The sequence below is a fragment of the Drosophila innubila genome (genome assembly GCF_004354385.1).
Source record: "Drosophila innubila isolate TH190305 chromosome 2R unlocalized genomic scaffold, UK_Dinn_1.0 1_C_2R, whole genome shotgun sequence".
NCBI classification, from domain to species: Eukaryota; Metazoa; Arthropoda; class Insecta; order Diptera; family Drosophilidae; genus Drosophila; species Drosophila innubila.
Window position 1 is genome coordinate 24,764,825 of NW_022995374.1, and position 25,664 is coordinate 24,790,488.

The 25,664-nt window shown below is 37.8% G+C and overlaps 2 protein-coding genes and 1 long non-coding RNA gene across 4 annotated transcripts; 2 read left to right on the forward strand and 1 right to left on the reverse strand.

Moving 5' to 3' along the window:
* Positions 1 to 103: 103 nt before the first annotated feature.
* LOC117784624 lies at positions 104 to 1,468 on the forward strand. Its single transcript, XR_004617435.1, has 2 exons — positions 104 to 133; positions 937 to 1,468. It is a non-coding gene; the product is annotated as an uncharacterized LOC117784624 (long non-coding RNA).
* Positions 1,469 to 1,571: 103 nt separating this feature from the next.
* Positions 1,572 to 2,087, reverse strand: LOC117783801 (protein stand still-like). Its single transcript, XM_034621347.1, has 2 exons — positions 1,920 to 2,087; positions 1,572 to 1,841 (listed from the first exon to the last, which is right to left on the reverse strand). The coding sequence occupies exons 1-2, from the start codon at positions 2,085 to 2,087 to the stop codon at positions 1,572 to 1,574; spliced, it is 438 nt and encodes a 145-aa protein (XP_034477238.1).
* A 422-nt stretch (positions 2,088 to 2,509) lies between these two features.
* Positions 2,510 to 25,391, forward strand: LOC117783233 (membralin). 2 transcript variants are annotated; one of them, XM_034620517.1, is made up of 13 exons: positions 2,510 to 2,597; positions 2,666 to 2,999; positions 3,074 to 3,156; positions 3,229 to 3,468; positions 3,529 to 3,731; positions 3,793 to 3,958; positions 4,017 to 4,179; positions 4,246 to 4,303; positions 4,371 to 4,454; positions 4,532 to 4,664; positions 19,856 to 19,955; positions 21,024 to 21,744; positions 23,331 to 25,391. In XM_034620517.1, the coding sequence occupies exons 2-13, from the start codon at positions 2,880 to 2,882 to the stop codon at positions 24,224 to 24,226; spliced, it is 2,967 nt and encodes a 988-aa protein (XP_034476408.1). In that variant the 5' UTR covers positions 2,510 to 2,597; positions 2,666 to 2,879; the 3' UTR covers positions 24,227 to 25,391. The 2 variants fall into 2 exon arrangements, with proteins under 2 accessions (XP_034476408.1, XP_034476409.1); XM_034620518.1 differs by having other exon boundaries at positions 21,024 to 21,186; positions 23,502 to 25,391.
* The last annotated feature ends 273 nt before the right edge of the window (positions 25,392 to 25,664 follow it).

A 25,664-nucleotide genomic window follows, 5' to 3' on the forward strand; every position in this document is an offset into this window, starting at 1 on the left:
CGGTGGCAGTCCCAAATAGAGCAAGTAAATACATATACAATATGTACGTATGTATAGGTTTATTTATTTATGTGTTTCTTTCTTCTCACCCCTAACACAAATCCTATCTAAAGTTTCTTGTAATTATTATCTTGTAAGTTTTGTATATTTAAAGAACAGAAACAAAAACCACAACAATCACAACAGCAGAAGAGCAGATAACTCTAAGTGGCGCATTTTGTGAAGCTGCACTGTAGTAACTTTCGGATAATGACAGAAATTAAAACTCAACTTCAAAGAGTTAATTTCAACAACTTACAGTGCAGCTTCAGTTAAATGGAACCACTCACTCTAAAACAAATTTCTTTGAAATCTAGAAGAGAGGAAAGCAAGAAAAATTAATTTACTTCTGGTCTGAAGTTTATGTCTGAAATAATTTTTTAATCGCTTTTTTTAAGTACGTCACACTGCCACAATATAAAACAACTCAACCAATATGTAAACAACCGCAACTACAACTACAACTACAATTACAACAGTAATTCTCAATGCAACTCTTAAATGCATAAACTAAACTAAAGTTTAAAATTAAATGAAAAATAAGAAAAGAAATGCAAAAAAAAAAGAGAAAGAAAGATATACCAACAAACTCCTAGTTCTATTCTATTCGATATTTCTTTTATACATATATAGTTGCGTTCTCTAAGTACCTTTATCTTTATCTATTATGTGTATTTCAAGCAACAGAATGATTGAATTTTATAATTTTTAATTTTGTTCAATGATTGAAAATGATAAAGATGATTGAAGATGATGATGATGATTATGAAAATGAAAATAAACAAAGTGAGTTTTGAGTTTAACTCTGTTTATTGTAAACATTTTATGATTATTTTTTATTATTAAAATAAAATTATTACGTAGTAGTACTCTCTCATTCTCTATACTGATTACCAGGATCCATTTGACTCGAATGATACACTGATTGTTATCGCTCCTTGGTGCCGGGTGGCGTTGCCCAGCTGGACAGAAGACTTATTCCGGGCGATCGTTTGCTCTTTGTGAACTCAATCTGGAAAACGCTTCGCTGGATCAGGCAGTGCCAGGCATTGAAAGGCGCGCCCAAGGGAGTGGTCCGCATTGGGGTGGCCAAACCGCTGCCCATGGCGGATAACTCGCTGAAGGCGTGCAGTAATGCCAGCACCACCAGCGAGGAGACACTGGATGCCCAGCAATCACCGCCAGCACTGCCCACCGCAGCGCCTCCAACTGCGGTGAAAGCGCCGAGCCAAATCCAAATCCAACTGGCGGAAATAGACGACATAGGGATTGGACTCCCTCCAGATACTATTAATTATTATTATACTTGTATGTTATGCATATGTAGTAGAAGCACCAAATGTGTTGACTCATGATTTTTTATGTAAGCATAAAATTTAAAGTGTACAATATTACAATATATTAAATAATTACAATTATATAATTACAAGTTTGTCGTTTTGAACAATTAAATAAATTCGTATAATCAAAATAAGATGGTGGCCGCTTACAGCTTCAGCTAAACCACATTCGTATTTCTTAATAGAAAAAGATTACGAAACAATTTGCTGTAACAAAAAGTTTTTTCTTATTTGTTGAAGCAAAATTTGGATCCCTTGACGAAGTAGGTTTTTTTCGTTGCCCTCTTGCATCAAGCGGAGCCCATCTTCCAATTCTGTTATGGAAGCTTTATCAGACTCCTGCGACTTATCATCATCGAAACTTAACTTGCGTCTACGTTTGGCAATCTTCGCTGCCGCGACTTTCTCTTTCTTGTCCTTTTTCATTTTCGTTACGTTGTCTATCAAAAATGGATGACGTCGCTGCCAAAGTTGAATAAACATTCAATAATTGATTAATTTCATCTTCATGTACTACTTGGGAGGGGAGGTACTACTTACTTTGATGTGCTGGTGGAAATTGCCTGCGCCATTGGCCAGATTGCCGCGAAGCCGGTGCTGTGATGGACAACAAACGCATTCCACGATTACACGGTCGCCCTTCCGCTTTTTGATTTTAAATATACCTCCATTCAAAATGTAAGGGATCTTTTTTGTTTCGTCGGCCATCTCAAAAAATGTCGAATTGTTCTAAATTGTTAAAAAAAATTTTCCGAAATCGTTTCTGTTCTGTTCAAAAACCACCGTTAGTTCTCCCGGCGTGGCGTCCTTTTAAAGTGGGACTGCCACCCTACAGAAATTTCCCGATCTGGCAGCTTGTTCTAATTAGGGCTGCCACCCTACAGAAATTTCCCGATCTGGCAACTTGCTCTAATTTAATAAAATAAAAAATTCAGTTGCAACTTTGAAAATTTGACTAAATTGGATTTTTTTTTTTTTGAAGCTAGAATTTTTTAAATTTTTGCAGAATTTTTGTTGGAATTTTCTCAATTTTATGATATTTTTTTTTTTTATGTTTCTTTAAAATAATTGCATTTTTGCTAAATGAAGTGCAAATTTAAAAAGTGCGCCGGTCACAAACAAATACGGTAAGCACTCGTTACTTGAGCGGTTACTCGACTACCGTTCGCAACGAGTTGGCAGTCTTGCAGCAGCAACAACAAACAACTCACAATAATGGTAGGTGCCCCCCTCTTATTTTCTATTGCAATTTTATTATTTTCATTAATTTGGGATTATCTGCAAAGAACTAGACGACAGCAGACTGTTGAGCAATAGGTGAAGGTGTCACTACCCACAAGAGACACCCTAGAGGAACAGCAACAAGCGTTGGCAGCAATTTTAAGACACCTTGGGGGCTGACGTTGCGGAAGACGGTCGCTTGAAAGATACGGAAGTATTTGTTAAAAACTTGATTAAATACTACCTTGGAGCCGCCGATCGAGCTGATCAAGCTCAGTCATGGCCGATGCAGGAGGTATTGCTGAAAATGCGGCTGAAATAGCCGTTGCCAATGCAATCAATAATATCAATGGGCGCAATCGTATACTAGCAGGCGCAGGAGGGGGTGGTGCAGGCCAGGTAAGAAAAACACACACACACACACGCACTTGTACATGTACATAGTGTAACGCTTATCTTTGTTTCATTTGTAGAACAACATGATGAATATGCGAGATCGTCTGTTTCACGCCATTTACTTTCGAGTTGCCGCCACATATGCAGAGCTGGTGCCACGGCATGTATTCAACCTGCAACAGTCTATTCCATGATTCTCCTATTAATTGTGTGTCTCTTATCTGCATTGCAGCAAGGTACAATTGGCCATTGAGTTTCTGCTGCTTGCCAAGGCTTTGGTGTTCTTCTTTACATTGGTCTATGTGCACACGGCTTTCATCAAGAATCCGTGCACCTGCCTGCAGGATGTGCAGAACTGGCCACGCGAGGGTGTCATCAGGGTGGAAATCATACCGCATCTGGCGGAGAAGCGTGCTATTTGGCAGCGCATCAAGGCTGATCAGCAGGTGGTGCAGTCCCTCAAACATACCTAGTAAGGATTACTCTCCAAGTTAATCATATGTGTATCTTCATTCTCCCCACTCGATTGCAGCCACTATGATGTGGGTCCACAAACGCTCGACAATCACAATAGGATTAAACGCTACGAGGCGATACTTCGCAAACTGGGTGTTCCCCTTCGTCCCGTACGCGCCTACAGCAATGAGACCCTGTACTTTTACTTTGATGCCATCAATTTGCTGGATAACTATGACCATCCCAGCGCCATACCACTGAAAAGCGATGATGATGATGGTCAGTTGTAGCTATTGCCTAAGAGATTACAGCAGTTTACTCACTCCGCCTTCTTTTGCAGATGAGCAATACATTGTGGAGTACTCTCTGGAATATGGACATCTTCGTCTATCCTCGGCCACACGCAAACGACTGAATATTCCCGTGCTGACAGTCCAACTGGATCCCAATACAGATGCATGCTTTGGCGATAAACTAACCCGTTATTTGCTTAAACGGTTACTGGGGTAAGGTTTAACACCTCAGGAATCAGAAATCTTATCTTACATGCAATTTTATTCACAGTTACGATGATCTGCTGATGGCATCGGTGCGCACAATTGCCGAGAAGGAGGAGAACAAGGGATATCTGCGCAATGTTATCACGGGCGAGCATTATCGCTTCGTTTCCATGTGGTGGGCTGCCTGGAGCAGCTATCCAGCTGCCTTCTCAGTGATGCTGCTCTTTGTACGTGACTCTCACTATGTTTGCTGACTTGTTTTCTTATACTGACTTGTTTATATTCAATTGCAGACTTTTTCGGTGTCAATGCTATTGCGTTATTCGCATCATCAGATCTTTGTCTTCATAGGTAATTATGCTTGTTACAACTATAAGTATATATATATACTAGTAAATATCTCTCAATCTCTTTGCAGTGGATCTGCTGCAAATGCTAGAGTACAATGTGTCGGCTCGTTTTCCAATTGCGCCCCTTTTGACGGTCATATTGGCGCTAGTAGGTGTGCATTGCCCAACTGATTGAATTTGTGTTTAGTATGATTGAACTAAATGTAATTTCAATTTTATTTTTTGGCAGGCATGGAGGCCATCATGTCGGAGTTCTTTAATGATACCACAACTGCATTCTATATTATATTGATTGTATGGATCGCCGATCAATTTGATGCCATCTGCTGTCACACAAGCATAACGAAGCGTCATTGGCTCAGGTGCGTATCAGGGCAACATACATTTGGCAATCTTTCCACCAACAGTTTCTTCATGCTGAGCCTTTTTGTGCAATCGTCTGTGTTGGGCAGAGAAAGACTGAAAGAAATGACAAATTCAATTACATTAAGTCGAACTGGCAACGCAATCCTTTGCTTTACGTCAATGTCCATGCAGTTGTCCGTTCGTCCATCCGTCCGTTCGTCAGTTGTCCGGCTGCTGCCTTGGCTACCCCTAGCATTTAACAGTTCATTTCGTTTTGTTGTTTTGTACTTCACACTCTTTCCCAACAATTCGTTTTGTTTGTTCGTTTGTTCGGTTCTTCGTTTCGTCTGTTTCGTTCCGTTTGGTTGTTATTTGAAAATTAACTTGGCTTGCGCAAGCCTCCCCCGGGGCCAAAACAAATCGACCAACAGCAACAGCAACACCAACACCAAGCGGCGGCCCCTTGGAGCACAGAATTTCATCACTTAAGTCAACAAGCGTAACCCAAGCGATACCCTGACCCATTCCCAACAGAGCCGCGCCATTAGCAAACATTTAAATAAACTTGTTTGTAATATCTTCGCATAGCCAGGAATACACTCTAAAAACATGCCAAAATACAAAAAAAAAAAAAAAAAAAAAATAGAAACACACACTCTCTTTCAACTTCTCTATAAACATTAATGACCACGCACGCCACAACAACAACAACAAAACTCAATCAGGCCGCAGGAAAAACAACTGCTGCTTTTTTTCCCCTTTTATATGATGTTTTAAGAGAGAAGTCTGGGTCAGTGAAGGGAGTGTGGGACTGGAGTTGGGCTGTGGTAACTGGCGGCTACTTTGCGGTTTATTGCGCGCACTTTGCATAATTGAGAAGCTGGCGAAGAGCTAGAAATTATTTTGGTAACCGTCTGCCATCCAACCCCCCCTACCCCCCTCTACCCACTCCCCTTAGCATCACTTTTCATTTTTCACAACATTCAAGGCGGCCCTATCAATAATTCAAAAAGAAACTCGAGTATTCCCTTTATTCGCCAGTTTTGCGTTTATGACTGCCATTAGATATTCATGTGCCGGCATTTATCAATCACTATACCCCCCTCTCTCTCTCTGCCAACCCCCCGCTCTCTAATTCTTCTTTTTTGGTGTTGATTTTGCGTAATTTACGCCTGTATTAAAAGGCTATCAATGCGGTATGGTCAATACAGCTGTTGGGGTCCACTTGTCCACTCCTTAATTTGTATTCATTAAACATTCATGGCCGCAAATCATTTAAATTTACCCCCGTCCTACCAGCTCCCAACTCTTACCATTCCCCCTTTAGGCCGGAGTCCCACTGTTTTGATTTAGCCGTTTGCTGCTGTAAACGTTTCCCATCTTTCCAGATCATTTCTCCATGACTTTATATTATCATAAAATTGTTTAAAATGAGCTGATATTATAATAGTACGTTTATTTGAAATATGATTTATTGTTTAACATATATTTATGGCACTGTGGTTCCTCTCTTACTATTTTGAAAGATTTTACTTAAATACATGAACTGGTGGTAATTTCTATAAATAAAAATCTTTGTTCTGACTAACACATACATAAATCTTCTTGAAACTCATTTGCCAAAAATATACCCCCCGAGCCCGAACCGGGCCTCTTTTTTAAAATGATGGTTCGGTGTGCAATATAAAAGATATACATAACATTTTTGCGAAAGTATCGTATGATACTATTTTTTTTTTTCGAAATTCACTGTTAAAATATAGGTGTAATCGCTATAATTACGCCATAATCTCACTGTCAATTTTATCGTATGTGAAAGTGGAAATCATCGTATGTTCAATACAACATTTACAGAAAATTTATTTTGAAGACCAAAGGTGAATGGCAATAATTTCGCCTCATTCTTTCTAACATCTTCATTTAATGCGCAGCCAATTCCGTTCCTTATTTTTATAGTGCAACGATTGCATTCAATAAAATTATACCGGTATTAAAATGTGAATATTTTTTTTTTAATTTTGCCATTGCAATAAAAAAATGTTAAGCAATTTAGACTTTAACCACAAACTAAGGCCCCATATCCCTTTTCGTTAAATATTTCTACAAAAAAAAAATAAAAGGATTTAACAAATCTAATTTTTTTTTAAATTATATTCTCTCAAAGCATTATGTGAAATACCTGTCTTAAGCATTCAAGAAATATCAGAGATTTGGCCGAAACGGTCAAAGTTTGTTGAATTCAGTTGTATTTAAAAAAAATATACTTAAATTAACTACCAAAATAGTTATTTAATTTTGTTAATTTTAGGCGTTATAGATATTTTCTTCATTAGTTAAACTTTTATTATACTTATCGTATGTTATACATTTTTTGACAAAGTTATCAAAACTATGAGCACAAGAGTATCGTGTGTGTAGAAAATTCTTTATTTTATTAAAACTATACATTTTTTGCAACATTTCTTTTTGGCCACAATTAAAGAAGTTCAGCATCAATATACCTTTTGGACTAATTCGTAATTTTAATCCTCTGTATCTTCAGCACTGCACCACTAACTGCGCTTTGCATGAAACTTTTCGTATTCTGTGTGCTGATTATTACAATCTGTACCGTACGATTAGTTTTGAGTGCTCTCCGCTTGCTATTTAACTTATCACTAATTTTATCTTCGTCTGATTCGGTTTTTCTGGGTTTTCCCCAATTCATGCAACAAATGCTGGACCAATCACTTTCTTTATCTTTTTAGATACCCCCAGAATAATTATATTTACTTTTACATTACACAGTAATAATTTAATTGATTTTTTTAATTTGTATTTTGAGTTTAAATGCATAGTTAAGTGTCGGCTGCTTATATCCTGACAATCAAGTGTGTTTCAGAAATCTCTGGAGATGTTGAACAGAAAAGTTTTTGAAAACAACCGTTAAAAATGTTGGTGTTCCTATAATGTCAGAGATTTCATATTTTCGAACAACCTTTTTAATTCAATTTAATAAATATTTAATTTTGTCAAATCTATTTTTGCTTTTGGGTTGCTTTAACGCTGTTTAAAATTTGTAGAATACATCGGAATAAATAAAATAAATAAATAAATTAAAGTGCAATTCAAATTTTGAAGCGATGTCTTCACTCTAGCCCGAGAAAACTAAAAAAAATCTCCTAAACAATTTACATTTGGTACTTTTCGATCCTTTTGCAAAAAGGGGTCGATATATATTTATATATATATATGGTCTCTAATTTTATTTAGCTTGTTTTTTGATAATGCAAGCTGCTCAGTTTTAAGTTCCGAGCTTTTAGAAATCTATGAAAAATAGAAGACAATTTAGAAAATATAAGATTATTTTTGTACTTAATTAAATCAGGTTCCCATCAAAGCCGTATTTCTCATAAAATTATATCTTGTCTTTTGCTAAGTTAAGTCAGGATGTACTATTTTTAAATAGCCTTAAGATTCTGAGGTGCTTCATGTTTTTAAGTTCCCCAAATTAAACTTTCTGAACATTTTAGAGTCACAACTTTATCATATAAAACAGATTTGCATTCGGAACATAAATATTGTTTTAGAATTTGGCCATGCCCGCTTTTGCAAATTAAAAAAACGACATAAAAAACAATTTCAAAACAATAATAATGATAAGACAGACGGACAGACAGACATGATATATTGACTCGCCTGTTGATGCTGATCAAGAATATATAGACTTTATAGAGTCGGAAATGCCTTCTTCTACCTGTTACACACATTTCAATATACCCTTTTACATATTTTTGAAGTAAAGGGTATAATAGGTATTGTTAATTATTTTTAATATATCAATAATCGATATTGACTAAAATGGACTTTTCTATCAGTTTCAAAAAATAATAAAAAACTTTGTATATTTAAAACTCAAATTGCATTTGTTCTTATGAAGCCTTCCCTATCAGTTTTTTATTATTAGTAGATTTATCAGTTCATTTAGGGAAAAAAAATTTATTTCGAAATATACCCCTTTTACATAACATACTCGTGTTTATTTTCTATAGAAAATGGGCTCATCGGAACAAAAAATGAAATCAATCATAAATGTTTAGTCAGAGTTTGGGTTTTTGTGTCCGCAAAAGTTGTTGGTTTTGCCGTTGTCAAAGGAAAGTTTTGCCAAATGTTTACCTAGGAAATGAACATTCCAAGCATATTTTGGGTAGTCCCTGAATATGTGACTAGAAAATGCATTCATAAAGGAAGCATAAAAGCGAAGAAAGGGAAAGAATGGCAAACCATATGCAGATTTAGTTCTGGCTTCGCTTTTGCCCCATTTCCCAGACTGGCTACAAGTAAAAATTAATTTTGTGAAAAGTCAAAACATATTGGCAGAGCTCATCATACACACACATACACACACACACACACATAGCAGATGGATGTGTGTGTGTGTGTGTGGGCTGTGTACTTTGGTACGGTTTAATTTTGCTGTTATTGACCGCCCGAAGCAATCGAAGGGGGTTTTCAGCTTCTGTTTCCCTGCATTGCTTTTCTTGTGCTTCTTTGGCTCCTGCGGTTATGGGTTATGGGTTAGCATCCTGCCTCCTTCCCTTCGTCCATCTCATGCCATCCCTTTACGCAATCCTATTGCTCCAACTTACATCCTGTCTGTGCTGCCGTTTTGGTTGCCTGTTTGCGGTTAGCTGCCATTCAAGTTGGCCTTAAAGCCAAGCAAAATGGCCACTAAATCTCTTCAATCTTCACTGTTAAACGTAAGTGTAATACATAACTCCATGTGCATCAATTAGCCAGAGTGAACTGATGTCTGCCTATCCAGTTGCCAGTTGCAATGCAAACATGCGTTGGCTAATGAGAGGAAGGAGGAGCAGGAGCAGGAGCAAGAGTATGAAGAGATAGTCAGCTTTGGTATTTGGCCTAATTGACTACCGTCAGCGACTTTTAAAGTGGCATCAAAGAAAGTCGTTTGTGGCACGTTTAAAATAACTCTGTTAATCGCCGTTTAACGAGCAGGCGCCAAAATGTATAGAGCACATAATTTGGCACCCCTTTCATCCTGGTTAACTTCCCATTTCCCCTTTACCCTTCCCTTTTCTTTTCACCGTCGTCCTCTCCATGACTTGTTGTCGTTGCTTTCGCCCTGTGGCTTCCTATGCCGCGTAATGCTTCTTTTGTGCTTAAATCTGGTTGCCACGGCACGGGGCAGACGACACGTATTAAATGAGCTGCGTAACTGAAGAGAAAGATGCTGCTAAAAGCCAGCCCAAGCTTCATGCCCAGAACCAATACCAATCCCAATCTCAGCAGCAGCAGCAGCGGCAGGAATCAGAATCTGTATCAGGAACAGGACCATGCCCCAAACAACATAACTGCCGGCTACGTATGCCACTAGAGTCTTGCGCAGATTGTTTGTCGCTGTTGCTGTCGTCTTGTCCTCGTTGGACGGAAAGACATTTAGACGGACACACAAAAGGGAATTGCGTGGCATTGGCATTGGCAGCAACGACGACGACGACGACGACGACGACGACGACGACGACGACGACGACGACGACGACGACGGCGACGGCAGCGGCGGCTTCAAAGAGCAAATTTTATCAGGCCAAAAGGGGTTTGAGTTTTGGGTTGCGGGTTCAAGTTCGGGTTCAGGTTCGAGTTCGGATTCGATACCACGAGCAAAATGTAACAGTCGCCGTTGCGCGTTTCAAGTAGCTTCCACTTCTCACCTCCCACCTCTCGCCTTCCGCCTTCCACTTACCTTCCCGCGCCTCCTTCGTGGCCGGCATAATCTTTTGGCTCCTGCTGTTGCTGCGCCTTTTGCTTGTCTGTTGTTTACACGCTTGTTATGCGTACCCACTTACAAATAAGTATAAAACATACACAGAGCGAAATAAACAAGTATATCGTAATCTCCACTTTTTAAACTTGTTTCCTCATTAAGATTGAAATAACTGAGGTCGAGGATTTCAAGTCCGTAAATGTTTAGTATATAATATTTAGTATTTATTCCCAATACTTAAAAAACAAGTAAATGAATATATTGTATTTGGTGAAATGTATGAAACTGAGAGAAGGAGGAGGTATATAAGGTATATAGGTAAACTATGCACACAGACACACTCTATTACAATCTCTTCCTCTTGTTTTTTAATAATCCGCTCATTCTTAAATTAAGAACAAATTAAACTTGATTCAAACTTGATAAAATTAAAAATCAAATCAAAAATAACCGTCGTACAGCTCCTCACCAAGTGAAAATTCTAGTCCAGCGAGGTCAAAACTTCAAATTTTCATTTATGAGTTTTTTTTAAATCTTCCATTCAGATTTTACAAATTTGGTTTTTGTGATTTTCCTGCAAAAATAATTGTGTTCTTACCCATTTCAATTAAATTGCGAATTGTACTCGTTTTAATGTTTTCAACATTTTTTCGAATACTCTAGTTTTCGTATTAGAGGTACATTTTTGTAAATAATAAGAGCAGGACTATATTTTAAAATAAGTATTATATTCCAATTGCTGTTGAATATTATAATTCAACTGTTTTTCTTATAAAAAAGCAAATATTTTAAAATTTCGAGTTTTTGAATAAATGTAAGCGTTTAAGAATCGCATTGGGTTTTCCCCAATCCTAGCAACAAATGTTGGATCATTTATAATTTTTGCTTACCCCAGCTCTAACTATAATTTTTTTTTTTTTCGTTACAGTTCATAATTTATTTTTAACTGTATTTGTATTTTTAATCTTTAACTTAATTTTTATACTTGGTAATTTTTTGGTTGCCGACTGCTTTTAGTCGTGCATAAATAAATAAATAAATAAATAAATTTATTAAAACCCCTTGTCTCAGCCCCATATCATCCGATTTGAATAGTAAATTTTTGTTTGAAAAATTATAATAAGTTGATGCAGTAATTTAATTAAAGTTTCTTTAAATTATTTGAGTCTAACATTGAAAGAGCTTTGGTTAAGAAATATGCTGAATCATGCCTACTATATGCGAATATAGTACACAGTAATTACTTATTTGCGCGGAATTCAAAGTGAAATTTACAAAATTAATTCAATTACATTTCAACTTAATTTTCTCACTGTGTTTACATACATATGTATACTTGTATATGCGTATGTATTTTATGTATATATAGATTTTGTATGCTTGTTATTGTTGCCTCATTGGGCTCTTTGGGTCGCCGTTACTTGCTCCTAGTTGGCACTCAAAGGTGGCGGTTTAGCCTCGACATCAACGTCAATGTTCAAGCCATTGGCAACCGTGGCATCGCGCATTTTCTTCCCCATTTCCACATTTGCCACCCCAACCCTTTACACTCACCCTTCACTCTTCACCCTGTTCGTCCTTTTGCAGTTTGCTGTTTGCTGTTTTTCGTGTTGATTGAGATCATGTTACGCAAAGTATAATTGCGTCAAGTTTGTTTTGCTGCCATAACTTTTGTCCGCGAGCCAACGCCTCGAACCCAATCCCAATTCAAATGCCAATGCCTGAAGTGGCCTGTCCTCATGGGTGGCATATCTTTTGGCCCTTCTCATACTTTGTGTGTGTGCGTGTGTGTGTGTGTGTACACGCTTGTTGTTCAAAGGTGCAGTTGATGAGTGTTCATAACGAGGCAAAATCGCTTCATTGTTATACGCATATAGTGGCTGCTTGGCTGTTTGTTTGCTTTTTGTTTTGCTGTTCTCGTTGCTGCTCTTGTTGTTGTATTTCTTTTATTTTCTTCTTTGCTTTTGTTGTTGCTTGTTTGTTTATTTGGTTGTTTGTTTGTTAACGTGGCGTATGCGCAACGTGCCCTTCTATGCAACATAAACTGCTTCAGCCGCTTCAATTTATGCATGAAAATGAGTCGTTTACACGCATTTATCAATGAATACACACATTTACACACACACACACAAACTCACAAATAGAATTGAATGCAATAGCACTTCAGTTTTGATATATTTCAATTATTTGAATCAGGGATTCATAAAAATAGTTAACATTTGTCACGTTTTACAACAAGATGCATTTGTCTGAATTGTTTTTTGTGATATGACTGTGTGTATTTATTTATATTTTGATTGTGCTTCGTATATGTCAGTGAATTTAATTAACATATTGATATCAATCGATGTGTTTGCATACAAATGCCTGTGCCTGAGTACCAATTCGGCAGGAAAACCTTTAAAATCACTCCTATATTTATGGCTAGAAACCAACATGATCAATTTTATGCTAAAAAGTAGGCAGCTGTTCATTAACATTGCAGTGCTTGCAATTGCAAAGTGCAGATATCCAGCTGTTGTTTAACATTGCACTGCTTGCATTTTTGTGCAAACACAGCAGTAACAGAACACTATTTTTAATACCTATGTAATGATCACTTTTGAAAACTAGAGGTGGGCACGGATCTATTTTTCGAGAACCGGCTCAGTCTGAGCTCGAAGGACAGCTTTAAGGCCGGCCCGATAAAAAATTCAAAAAGGCCCGCATCTTCTGTAATTTTTTTATTTGGAGTTTTTTTGGCGTCGATTTTTTTTTACTTATTTTTTAAACTTTTGGTAGCTATGGGCTTAAGTGATGTTAGGTGAAATAAGTAAGAAATACTTTTTAAAAATCGACATGAAAAGTTAGTATAAAATCGTGTCTGTTCGGTCCGAACAAAAAAGCCCGTTTATTTCATACCACATTTAGAAAGAAAAACTCACCATTTTTGATATTTAGGCTTTGTATATACAAGTAGTTTTTCTTTAGTCACATCTTTCTGTACAAAAGAGTACGATTTTAAAAGATTCTGTACAACCACGACTGCAATGGGAACATAAACAGAACATATATTTTATTAAATTCAGCCCAGAAGTAGGCAATATATTTGAAATGTAAATTTGATCTCCATGCAGCTGCTAATTAACAGCGCACTGCTCGCCACTGCACTATGGTCCGGATGACGATTTTTTAGGAATAAATTAATAACTCGAGAACGAATAAAGTTTTTTTGGTCTAGTCTTTTGCATTGGGCCTATGATATAAATACGCAAATGGCCTAGAAAAGTGGGCGTGGTCCCGCCTTTATTTCGGATTCTGCGATATGTAAATTTTTTGTTTTTCAAGCTATCAGGACCAAACTTACAGGTTAGGCGTGTTACTATGCCCTTAACGTGTTGACAAACGTGTTGATAAAAACGCTATTTTTTTCCAAAAAATATCCGACCAAACTGATCGTATATAAGTAATATTATGCTACTGACATTCTGACCAACATATATCAAGATCGAAATACTATCATTTATAATATCATATTGTTCAAATTATTAAAATCGGTCGTGAACTAACTTTTTGTATGAAACTAGAAATTTTTATTTTTTGTCGATTGTAAAGATTTATCATTTATTCAATACGTAAACACGAGTTTTTGTAATTTTCGCCAATGCGCCCAATAAAATAAGCCAAAAAATTATAATTTTGGTCATTTTGTCTCATGTGTTGTCGCCACATTTTAAGCAACTACGCATTTTTCAACGTGAGGTTAGCTGCGATAAAGTGAAATTTAGAAAAATGCGCAAAATTGCGCAACTTCAGCTTAATAGTACAAATTTAGAATTGATTTCTCTACAAAATACATATAGTCGCATTGCTAGCATATGCTAGCAAAATTAGTTACCTCTTTCCAAAGATGAAATTTAATCAAAAATTTTTTTACGAGGCAAGTTTTTAAATTACAAAAAACAACACATTGCACGTTGATTTTCAACAACGCGGATATATAAACACAAAGTACAAGCCACAATATATATAATCCACCATAAATTTTGTTAAAAAAGCTTTTAAATTAGTGCTGTAAGACAATTCAAATTAACCTTAAAAATGAGAATATCCGTTTCATGTGCAGTTTGTTTAAATCAACTCTGTTTCACAGCTGATTGCTAAACAGTGTTGGAAAATGTTAGAATTTTAGTTATGCAACATTTGAGTTGGATGTATTTTGAATGCATCGCCATCAAAAAATCGTTAATTTGAATAACTTTAACAAATGACTTTTTTCCAAAATAATCGTCATCCGGACCATAGTGCACTGTAAACAGCAAATCAATCAAGCGGTAACAGAGCATTTTCTACAGAAATGTAGGTAACATAATTGGTGTTGTCTAAGTTGGAGCCTCTTTTTAAGGGAATTGTGGTATTTTGAAATGAAGATATAAGGCAACAGGTGGTATCATTTATCCCTGCACTTTAGCCAAATTGCTTGGATTAATGTAAGATGCACTTTGCACCAGCATCGTTATATTTATACTCATACATGCATTCCATTCAATCGGTTTAACCAATATGCTAATGCTGTGTCTGTGTCTAGGTGTTGTCGGGTGTGCTCAAGTGTTTGCTAGCTCATTGGGCACTTTAGCCATTATTCGTATCCCTTGCAACAGCTGCACCTGCTCCTTCATCTGCAACTACATCTTCGTCTTAGTCTCTTTCTGTTTACCCTCAACAAATAAACACTTGTGACGCTGATCGGATCAACGTGCCACACACAACTTCACCTGTCCCCCTCCCTATCCCCCTTGCTGCCTTTCTCACCTGCTGGGTCGCACTTTCAAGCAATGCCGTCTGCGTGTTGTTTGGATTGGGGCCGCTTATTTAACCATGCAACGTTGCCGATAGCAGCACAGTTCTCAAGTCCCAACTTGCCATCAATCAGTGTTGGCCATTGTTTTTTAAAAACCAATAAAATCCTCTAGATTTTTACCACCAAAGTTTTTAGAACAAATTAAATATATTTCGAAGTAAACAAAATAAGTAGTTACAATTTAAGATTTAATTATGCGGTTTTGCTTTATTATTGACATTTATTTATCTAACTTAATTTTATATCGTATTTTTTATGTGTAAATGAGGAACTTTTAAATATCATTTAAATTAATAATTTTTAGTTTAATTTGAAATGAAATTAGGTCACAATTCAAAAGTATCAAATTTAAAGAAATTCCGATTTTTACATGAAGAGAATACAATATATGAATTATGATTTTTTACACAATGTAGAATAGCTTATAACGAATATTTTGTTATTTAATTAATCAAATTAGATTGTATTTTAAATTAATTAAGACAAGATTCAAATTGGAATACTTAATATTTAAAAGTTTTCATTTGAATTAAACTTTAATGATAGAGTCTCTGGGTTTACAACTTTGTAATAATTGTTTCAATATTAGTGCGAAAATTGCAGACAAAAATAAATAATTATACATTTGTTTGACTCGATGACTTACCAAATAATGCTTTATTTAGTTATTAATGTTTGAAAAATATTGTGTTAATTATTGTTTTAATTGTTGCAATGAAAGCATTTAACTTTTATAAAAACAGACGAACAATTTTATAACTTAGCTAATATTTTGTGGCCGACGCACCGTCTACATGGAAGTTTCCATCCAAATTTATATCCATACTAAATCTGGTGACAAAACCACCAAAAAAGGACAGCACTGCTTTCCATGCACACATGCAACAGATGTGTTGACAGTATTTCGTCGACAACTGGTGTTGCCTGTTGCCTGTTGCCTTCTTCCTCACTTTGTCGCCTCGTCTGCCGTTGTTGCAACATCATTTGGCCTCATTTCCGTTCGGTCGAAGGATATGAATGCCAATAGCACTTCCTTGGAGCACATCCGTTGCGACACGCCGCCGGCTACGACGATGGTGATGGTGATGGTGATGGAAATGGAGATGGAGACGGAGGCAGAGGTGGATACGAAGTTGTGGGGGCAGGGGTAGCACGAGGTTGTTCCGCCCGCTTGGCGCTTGTCAACGCTACGGTACATTAGGAAAACGAATGAAACGGAAACGAACAAGCGATAAGTGTTGTCTACGTGTCGTTTGCTTTCACTGTCTCTATTCAACTGACTGACGGGGGAACGAAGGGAGGGATGGAGGGAGGCAGGTTGGAAGGCTGGAAGGAGCGCGGAAATTGCTGCAAAGCGTTGTGCCACGATGTGTCCATAATGCTGCTGCTCCTCCTCCTGCCCCCTTCCCCCGCTGTCTTCTGCATGCGTATCCTTTAGAAAGGCTTACCAACCAAATAAGTGTCGTGTGTCTTCATTTGTCGCTGTCGATTGTGATGTTCGTTTTCATGTTGTTGTGCGTATGAGTGTGTGTATGTGTGTATGTGTGTGTGTGTGTGTGCACAATCAACTCAAATTAAATTCAATAACATAACTCAATCATGGCCATGCCCATATCCATTGAGTCCCACACCCACACACAACAACGTCCAGGGGCGTTGTAAAAATAAATTAAAGTTGAATTCCGTTGGACACTCTTTGATGACTCTTTCTCTCTCTCTCCTCTCTCTCTCTCTCTCTCCCTCTCTCTCTCTCTCTCTCTCTCTCTCTCGCTCACTCTTATTTCTCTGTGTGTGTTTTCCTGGTTATAGTTATTGTCCATTGTCCAGTTCCTGTCTCTGCTTCTTGCCGCATCAGCTGCTTATCAATAAGGCCAACGTCGCCATCAGAATCGCCAACGTCGACGCCGACGCCTCATGTCGTTCATTGTGTTTATTATTATTTGTTGTCTTTGGCTCGGAAAACAACAATTCAACTAACAGCGCCAGCAATTATTTATATTATTAAATCCTCTTGAGTGTCCTCGCCATTGTTGTCACAATTCTAATAGATCCTTACTAATTGACCTTACTATCCAGTTAAAACGAGAAACGTTGAGAGAAGCACCTTACGTCGCTAAGCTTTGTCACTTTTTTAGCAAGCAGCTGGAGAGAGAATCTTCTCATTTCTGAATATGCAAACAAAAGAGAGCAGTAAGATCTGTAAGGCATTTGCTCATCTCTAAAATTCGCAAAGAGGGAAGCGATGAGAGAAGTATTGAGGCTAGAAATTGTTAAAGTTTACTTTAAAAGAGTCTGAATTCAATCTGAAGAAAAGAAAAGCATAAAGAGAAGGAACAACCGTATAACTTATCTCTTTTTCTAATCTCCCCAGAATAAAAAGCTTAATTGGCAAACTGAAGAGATGAACATACTATGGTTATTTTTTTAAGGTCTCTTCTGAAGAGATAATCTCCAGAGAGAAGCAAATATGCAAAACTGAAGCGAGAAGCGTTGCGAAAAGTAACAGCTGTAAATTATCTCTTATCAGTTCTGATTATGTACTACTGTGTCCAAAAAATAAGGTGACATTTGATTTTAAACTGCGCGCTTTGAAGGATTAGGAGAATTCTTTTTGTTTTTAGGTTGGTAGTACTGTGAGTGACATCTATGTCAAATTTCATGTGAAAATATTCATTACTGTTTGAGATACGCGTCGTTTTGTGAGCTGCTAAAAGTGAGTTTCTCGTTTTTTGCAATGTCGAAATTTGTTGAGCAAAGAATTTGCATTAAATTTTGTTTGCGGAATCAATTTTCTGCTGCGGATACGTTGAGGATGGTGCAGAAAGCCTTTGGTGATGAGGCTATGTCTAAAAAAAATGTTTACAAGTGGTATAGTGAGTTCAAAGCCGGTCGTGAACGTGTCGAAGACGAAGAGCGTCCTGGGCGACCATCAACCTCAACTGACGAAGCTCACGTCCAACAAATCAAAGATTTGGTGTTGAAAAACCGTCGATTAACGATTAGAGACCTTGCTGATGATGTTGGCATATCAAAAGGCTCAGTCAATACCATTTTGAAGGATGTTTTGGGCCTCAAGCGCGTCAAATCTCGACTGGTACCGAAAACATTGAATTTTTTGGAAAAAGGGCGTCGCGTTGAAGTGTGAAACGATGCTTTCCGACTACCAGGATGTCATGAAACGGATTATAACTGGCGATGAGACTTGGATCTATGCTTACGACCCCGAAACAACCGATCAATCGAGCGAATATCGTGCCAAAGGAGAGCCGAGACCAAAAAAAATCGCGCCAAAGTCGCTCCAAAATCAAGGTCATGTTGACTGTTTTCTTCGATTATCGTGGTGTTGTGCATTATGAGTTCCTTCCACCGGGTCAAACAGTCAACAAGGAATATTATCTGAGCGTTATGTGTCGTTTGCGTAACAGTATCCGTCAAAAAAGGCCAGATTTGTGGAGAGACAACTCTTGGTTTCTGCACCACGATAATGCACCATCCCATACTGCACTCGTAATTCGTGATCATTTCATCAAAAACTCAACCCATATCGTTCCGCAACCACCGTATTCACCTGATCTGGCACCGTGCGACTTCTGGCTGTTCAGCAGGCTCAAAAGACCGCTCCGGGGACACCGTTTTGACACGATAGAGGAGATTCAAGCCGCAACGAAGACGGAACTAAAGGCCATCCCGGAAAGTGACTACAACCAGTGTTTCGAAAATTGGAAAAAACGTTGGCAGAAGTGCATTGTGTCGGGAGGGGATTACTTTGAAGGGGATGAAATTGATTTGGAAGAATAAATAAAGAATTTTCAAAATAAATACAATGTCACCTTATTTTTTGGACACAGTAGTAAACTAAAGAGAGCATCCTTTAGAGAAGCAACAGCTGTAGGGCTTTTTTTCTCTTCTCTCCTCTAAATTGGTACACTAAATAGATGAGAGAGCGGTGATCTTATTAAAGCTTTAATTCTTATCTCATCTTTTCTAATTAAGTAAACTTAAGAGAAAAGCAACAATTCAATACATTTTCCTTTTCTTCTCTTCTTCAAATATGCAAACTGAAGCGAGAAGCAATTAGTTTGAAGACACTTATCGATTTCATTTATTCTCGAGGGTATTCTAGAGACCATCAACTAGCTAAGCGGTTGTTAGAAGTGTTATTGTTGTGCCTGTTGTCAGTCGAAGGCGTTACTTATGTCATGAATGTCCCCCTGTCCTGCTGTCCTTCTGTCTGGCTGTCTGACCCATTTCTTTACAGCTTAGCTGGCATTTGCACAGCAAGAGCGAAGAGACGGGGAAGACATCAGGATAGAGGGGTGCAAAATATGAAATATAAATTCGAAGAACAATAATAAAAATAGAAAACAATAATTTGTTGCTTTTTATTTTAGCAATGTTTAATAGAAATCTATTGAATGGCTATCATATCCAGACACACACACAACTTTTAAAAACATACATCCATCCATTTGTATTTCTTGACGAGGGTTTTGGCGACGTCGACTTCCCGCAGTTGTTTGTGCTCTAGTTGTTACAATTTAGTGTTGCTGTTGCTGTTGTTGTTGTTGTTATTACATATTAATAATACTTTTGTTTGCTTACAGATTCTTCTACCTATATCATTTTGCGTTCTATGCGTATCACTATCGCTTCAGTGGACAATATCGTACCCTGGCGCTGCTCTCCTCCTACTTATTCATACAGGTAACTATGGATGCATTGTGGTTGTCGGTTGTCGGCTGTCGGCTGTCGGTTGTCGTTGACGTTGTTGCGCAACTGACGCCACTTTCCGCCTGTCAACTGCATGACAAATTACCCAGCGCATTATTCTCCGACTGTCTGTCTGTCTGTCCATCCGTCTATCCATTTGCCTGCCAGTCTGCCTCCGTCATTCTCTGTATGCTGTGCTCACGTGTAGACAGTACTGAGGAAAACTCACGTGTCCATTGCATAACTTAACCAGCTACACTGATAAAAACACTAACCGGTATTTTTATCTTTAATATTTAATGCGTATCTGCTATAAAATTGTTTACTTTATTATAACTTGAAGTTTTGTGTTGCAAGCATTCATATACTTAACAAATGTAAACAAATCAGTTTGCCATTCACAAGCAATCGAATTTTCACAACTTTTTGAATATTTTTGTATTTAATTTACAAGCGATTAGTTACAAAAACATTGTTATTTTCCCACTCATCAAATATAATACTAACACTTTGGGATCGACTTTAAAAACAAAGACAAAAATAACAATACGTTTTAGTACATGTTGTTCTTTGTTGCCGTTATCGTTTTGCGCGTTTACTCGGACTAAATACTCCAAAAAATGAAATCTCTCAAAATTCTGTGTCACCTACGGTTTGGTTTGAGAGATTTTGCAAATCGAATTAAAATCTCTAGAGATTTCTGTGGCACCCCTGATAAACTTATATTGAAAATTGAAAAAACGGATTTAACTCTATATTAAAGAGACATTGAAAAACCGCCCTTTATTTGGAATTCCGAAAATTTATTAAAAAGTTCTAAAAAGTTTTTAATTAAAAAAAAGAAGCAACAACAAATAGATTTATTTTAAATTTGAATTCTCTCTCATATAAAGCGCTAACATCAAGAATATTCGTTTTAAAAAGACGAACTAAATGTTTTCTTTACTTGAAATAATTTTTGGCTTTCAACGGATTTTTAAGACGAAAAGTCTTTTATCAGTGTAGACTCCTCTCGCTCTTTGCTCACTCTCGCTGTCTTTCTCTTTTTGTCCGTATTCGCAGCATTCAATGGTATTCTTCTTTCATCGTTATGAGCTGCCTGCCATAATGGCACAGCGTCATGTCTTCTTCATTACGCGGAATCAAGCAAATGCGGCGGCTGGAGCAGCTGCCGCTGGCGCTGCAGCTGGAGCTGGAGCAGGAGCTGGAGCTGGGGCAGGAGGAGGTGCACCTGGTCAACAGGCGGCCATGCGACGTGCACGTCTCATTGTAACGCGACTCTTTCGCCAGTTGGCTGCACAGCGTCAGGGTCAGGCGGCCGAACAGGCAGCAGCAGCAGGTGGAACTGGCGCAGGAGCCGGAGTAGGAGCAGGAGGAGGAGCTGCAGCTGGAGCTGGAGCCGAGCCACAGTTGCATGGCGCTGTGCAGCCGGGAAACAACAATGCAACTGCTGCCGTGGCCATTGCTTTTGGCAATTTGAGACGATTGCCATTGGTGGGTCGTTGGTTGCAGCATCGTCAGCAATTCACAACAGTGCGACGAGTCTTTTTGGGCCAGGGTCATGGACCCGGCCAAATGATGCATGTGCGTGTCCAGCGCATCAATATGGCCGATATTCCTGGCCTGCAGACGCGAGCTGCCGCAGCGGCAGCAGCAGCAACGGCGGCAGCAGCAGCGGCAACAGCAGCAGCAGCGGCAGCAGCAACAGCTGCCACAGCAGCAGCAAATGCAGCTGCAACAGCAGCAGCAACACTAACAACAACACCAACAACAACAACTGAAGGTAACTAAATATTATGGACCATTTGAATTGTATCATTTGCTTGCAGTCCATTGCGCTTCATTGGGAGCTTTAACTTTTAAGCCATGCGCCAAAATTGTTGGCCAAAATTGCCACAAATAACTGTAACATTGTCATGGGGATGCACCGTATTGGCCGCACTCGCCACATGCCACTTACCACTTGCTACACGTGTGTAATCGACCGAAAGATAAATTTAAATATTCGATTAAGCTGCACTCGAGAACGCAGTCAACAAATGGGGAAAATGGGAAAATCCAAAAGAAAAGAGAAAGAGAAAATCAAATAATCGACACTCAAGTTCGCCTATAACAAAACACTGACAATATGAATATGTATTATATTTTTGGTGCTTCAAGACTTGAAGTTCAAGTAGTTCCAGAGAAACGAATGGTCGAAAAACTTTGTTGTTTCTTGAGATATCTCAACAATTTTTTTTCAGATTGTGTGTTTGTTATTGTTTTAAACATCCTGTAGATTGCAAGGATATCAAAGATTACCATTCTACCTAAGTTGGTTTATAAAAAGAAGGTTTTGTAAATAGAACGTTTTTGATTAAATCAGAATTAACTGCCTTGTACAAATTATCAGGTGTGTTCTACAAGTCTCTAAAAGCGGTAAAGCAGCCCAAAAGCAGTTGTTGGTGCTCCTGAAAACAAGAAACCATTGCTTTAAAATGTCTAAAAAAAAATTAAATAAGTATTAAATTGAAATTAAATCTTTAAATTAAATAAAAGAGCAAAAAGAACATGTTAGAAAATATTAAATTGCTGACATTTTAGGAACACCAACATTTCGAACGGTAGTTGTTTTAAAAAAATTTCTCTTCAAAAACTCCAGAGATTTCTGGAGCACACCTGTATATATTTTCTTAATTTTAATTGTAACTGAAATCGCAATGTTGTGGTTAATTTACAGATATGTTCAGATAATTTTCCGCATAAAAATGGGTAATCGATTTTGTACTTAAATATTATTTGTGTTAAGTAACAACAAGCTGATTTCGAGTGCAAGGACATTTAAAATGCACTGCTTATTCTTCAGATTCATTTTTTTCAGTGCAAAGTAGGAAACATATTTCATTCTTCAATTTTATAATATTGAAATTTCTCTTTAACGATTTTTGCTTATATTGCTTAAAGTTCGTGAATGAGGAGTTTGACTGTAAGACTAAAATTTGTAAAAAATCAGTGGCAATAAATGTCAAAGAGTCGACGCACTCGAACATGAAAACAGTCAATATTAACGATATAAAGTATAAATATGTGGAACCCATACCACAGCAATTCTGCCTCTGGGCAGCAACAACCTTCCCCTTCCCCAGCCACTGTATTGTCCCTGCCCCATTCCCATGCCAGCCACAATATATTTTCCTTCATTTCATTTTTATTTACTTTTTTTTTTTGCTTCTTCTATGTTAACAATAATATGAAATTATTTCCCAATTCGCTTTGCGAAAAAGTATTTGAGAACGAGCGAATGTTTTGTAGATTGTTACGCGCCTGTCATTTCCTGTTTTATTTTCACTTTATTTCATTGCTAACTTTGCCATTCTTTGCATATTTTAGATGTCGAATCAAATCATGGACAAGGACGATGCGAAGCACCAGCAACGACAACAACAACAACAGCAACAACAACGATAAACAGCATCAATGATGCAGGAGGAACTGAGCAGGAGACGGCAACGATACAGGATGGGAATGGGAATAAGGATGAGGCTGGAGCTGGAGCAACAGCGGAAGCGACTCAAGACAAGCAGCTGATGAAGGGGAATGTGCTGGGCTTGGATCTGGGGCAGGCAGGCGTGGCTAAGATGTTGAAAAATCTAAATTCCGCTACGGCGGATATTATAAATATGCCGGATACAAAAACAGCAGCAATAGCAACAGCTAAAACTACTACAGCAACAGCAACAACAACAGATGGGTTTGGTCTGCCATTGGCAAAGCAATTAGCAAATAATTTGCCAGCTCAAAGCACGCAGAAGGCGCTGGAGACGAGGCCGTCATCAGGTGAAAAGCAAAGCAGTCCACTGCTTGACCAGCAAAGGGAGAATCAAGCAACAACCACAACAACAACAACAACGACAAGCAGAGAAACGTCAAAACAATCCAGAGCAGACGATAAAGCTGAGCAGGAGACTGGGACTGAGCCTGATGCTAGCGCTGAGTCTGGGTCTGGCTCTGGCTCTGGGACTGGAAATGGGAATGGGTTTGAGATTGAGGCAATGTCCATGCCCAACACAAGCAAAAGCACAAGCACAATGATGGATGGCAGGCAAACAGTTGATTTTATAGAAGGCGACAGCTTCACGTCAACAGCAAATTACGACAATGTCGACGCCGTTGCAAACCACATGGATCAGAAGCAACAGGGGGTGCAAGGAAAGCTAATGAAAACTCCACCACATACATCAAACCAAGTGACAAGAGCAGCAGAAGCCGCAGCAGCAAACAACTGAATAAGAAAGACAAAACCCACATTTCACCCCGTTCCCCGTCCCACGTCCTCCTTCCTTTTTGCCACACTTTTGCCCAATAAGATGGCCAGTTGTAAGTTGGAGCATGGAGCACGGAGCATGATGGGGCAGAGTGCGGGGAATGTATGGGCTATCTCCCAAAATACAAGATGTTAAACAAGCATAAAAACAGCTAGTAAATTTTAGATAATTTGTCTGGTGTACTTATGTCTAGATCATGCATGCTGTCTGCTAAACTGAGTGTGCGTGTGTGTGTGAGTGCGTGTGTGCCTGTGCGTGTGAATGAGTGTGTGAGTCTGTGGTGTATGTGTGACTAGACAACATTTCATTTTTGGTTGCATGCTTAACTGTGTTACTTAGTGATTTTTAACTACAAATTAATGTTATATTTTTCGGGATTTATCCATGGATACAACGCGACGCAAAGCAAAGAGACTTTTAATTAGCAGCAAAAGTCAAACAACAACAAATGTATTTTTATTTTATACCATTTGTCACATGTCACATAAGCATGCAACGACATATATAAATTTAAAGCTAGTCGCTTTTTACAAAATGATGCGCTTTTCAGCTTCCCTTTATATATTAGCAAATAAATATTTTGTTTATTTAAAGAGCCAACGGCAAAACAAAGAAACAGTTTTTATTATAAGTTATTATATTGTTATTGGATATTTGCTTTTACCCGCAATAATTCAATTGAAATTGATATCCTTTTCGTTTGAGCTACATATTTTCAGATTGCATTTTATTCCCTCCAAACAAAAAGCAATTGGAAAATATATTAAATATTGTTTGTAACTGTAATATGTTATAATGTTTATTCCTGTTCTCTCAGTTGGTTTATTAACCAAATAATAAATGCGTTTCGCTTGCTTCAGACTTGCGAAAAACCTTTGATGAAACCACACACAAGTTAATTATAACTTTCAACTTATTTGTATTATATTTCATTTTTTTTAATATGCCTGAGCGTGTATGCCTGTGTGTGTGTGTGGGGATGTGTGTGTGAGCCCACAACATTGCTGAGACTTTCAATTAAGCAATTAACAAATGTTATCTAAACTATTTTCACAAACTCTTGATGTGAAAATGCAACATTTCTAATATGTATTAAAATACCTACCATAATAAATATACAAATATATACACATGTCGCCTTCTGTTTATTGATGGAACTTTTTTGTATATAGAATTACCGTATTGAATCCTTAAACTCGCCACAAATTGGAAATTTGTTGACCAACTGCGCAATTTAAAATTGTTATTTGGCCATGGAATATGTTTTGATTCTGTTATTTCAGTCAATTTTTTCTCAGTATAAATTTGTCTAAAATTCCCGATAAGCCCCGTAAAGTTCTAGAATATCAATATGGTATTCCCTAAAGTTATGTTAAGGATACAGTGGAAAAGTAAGTCG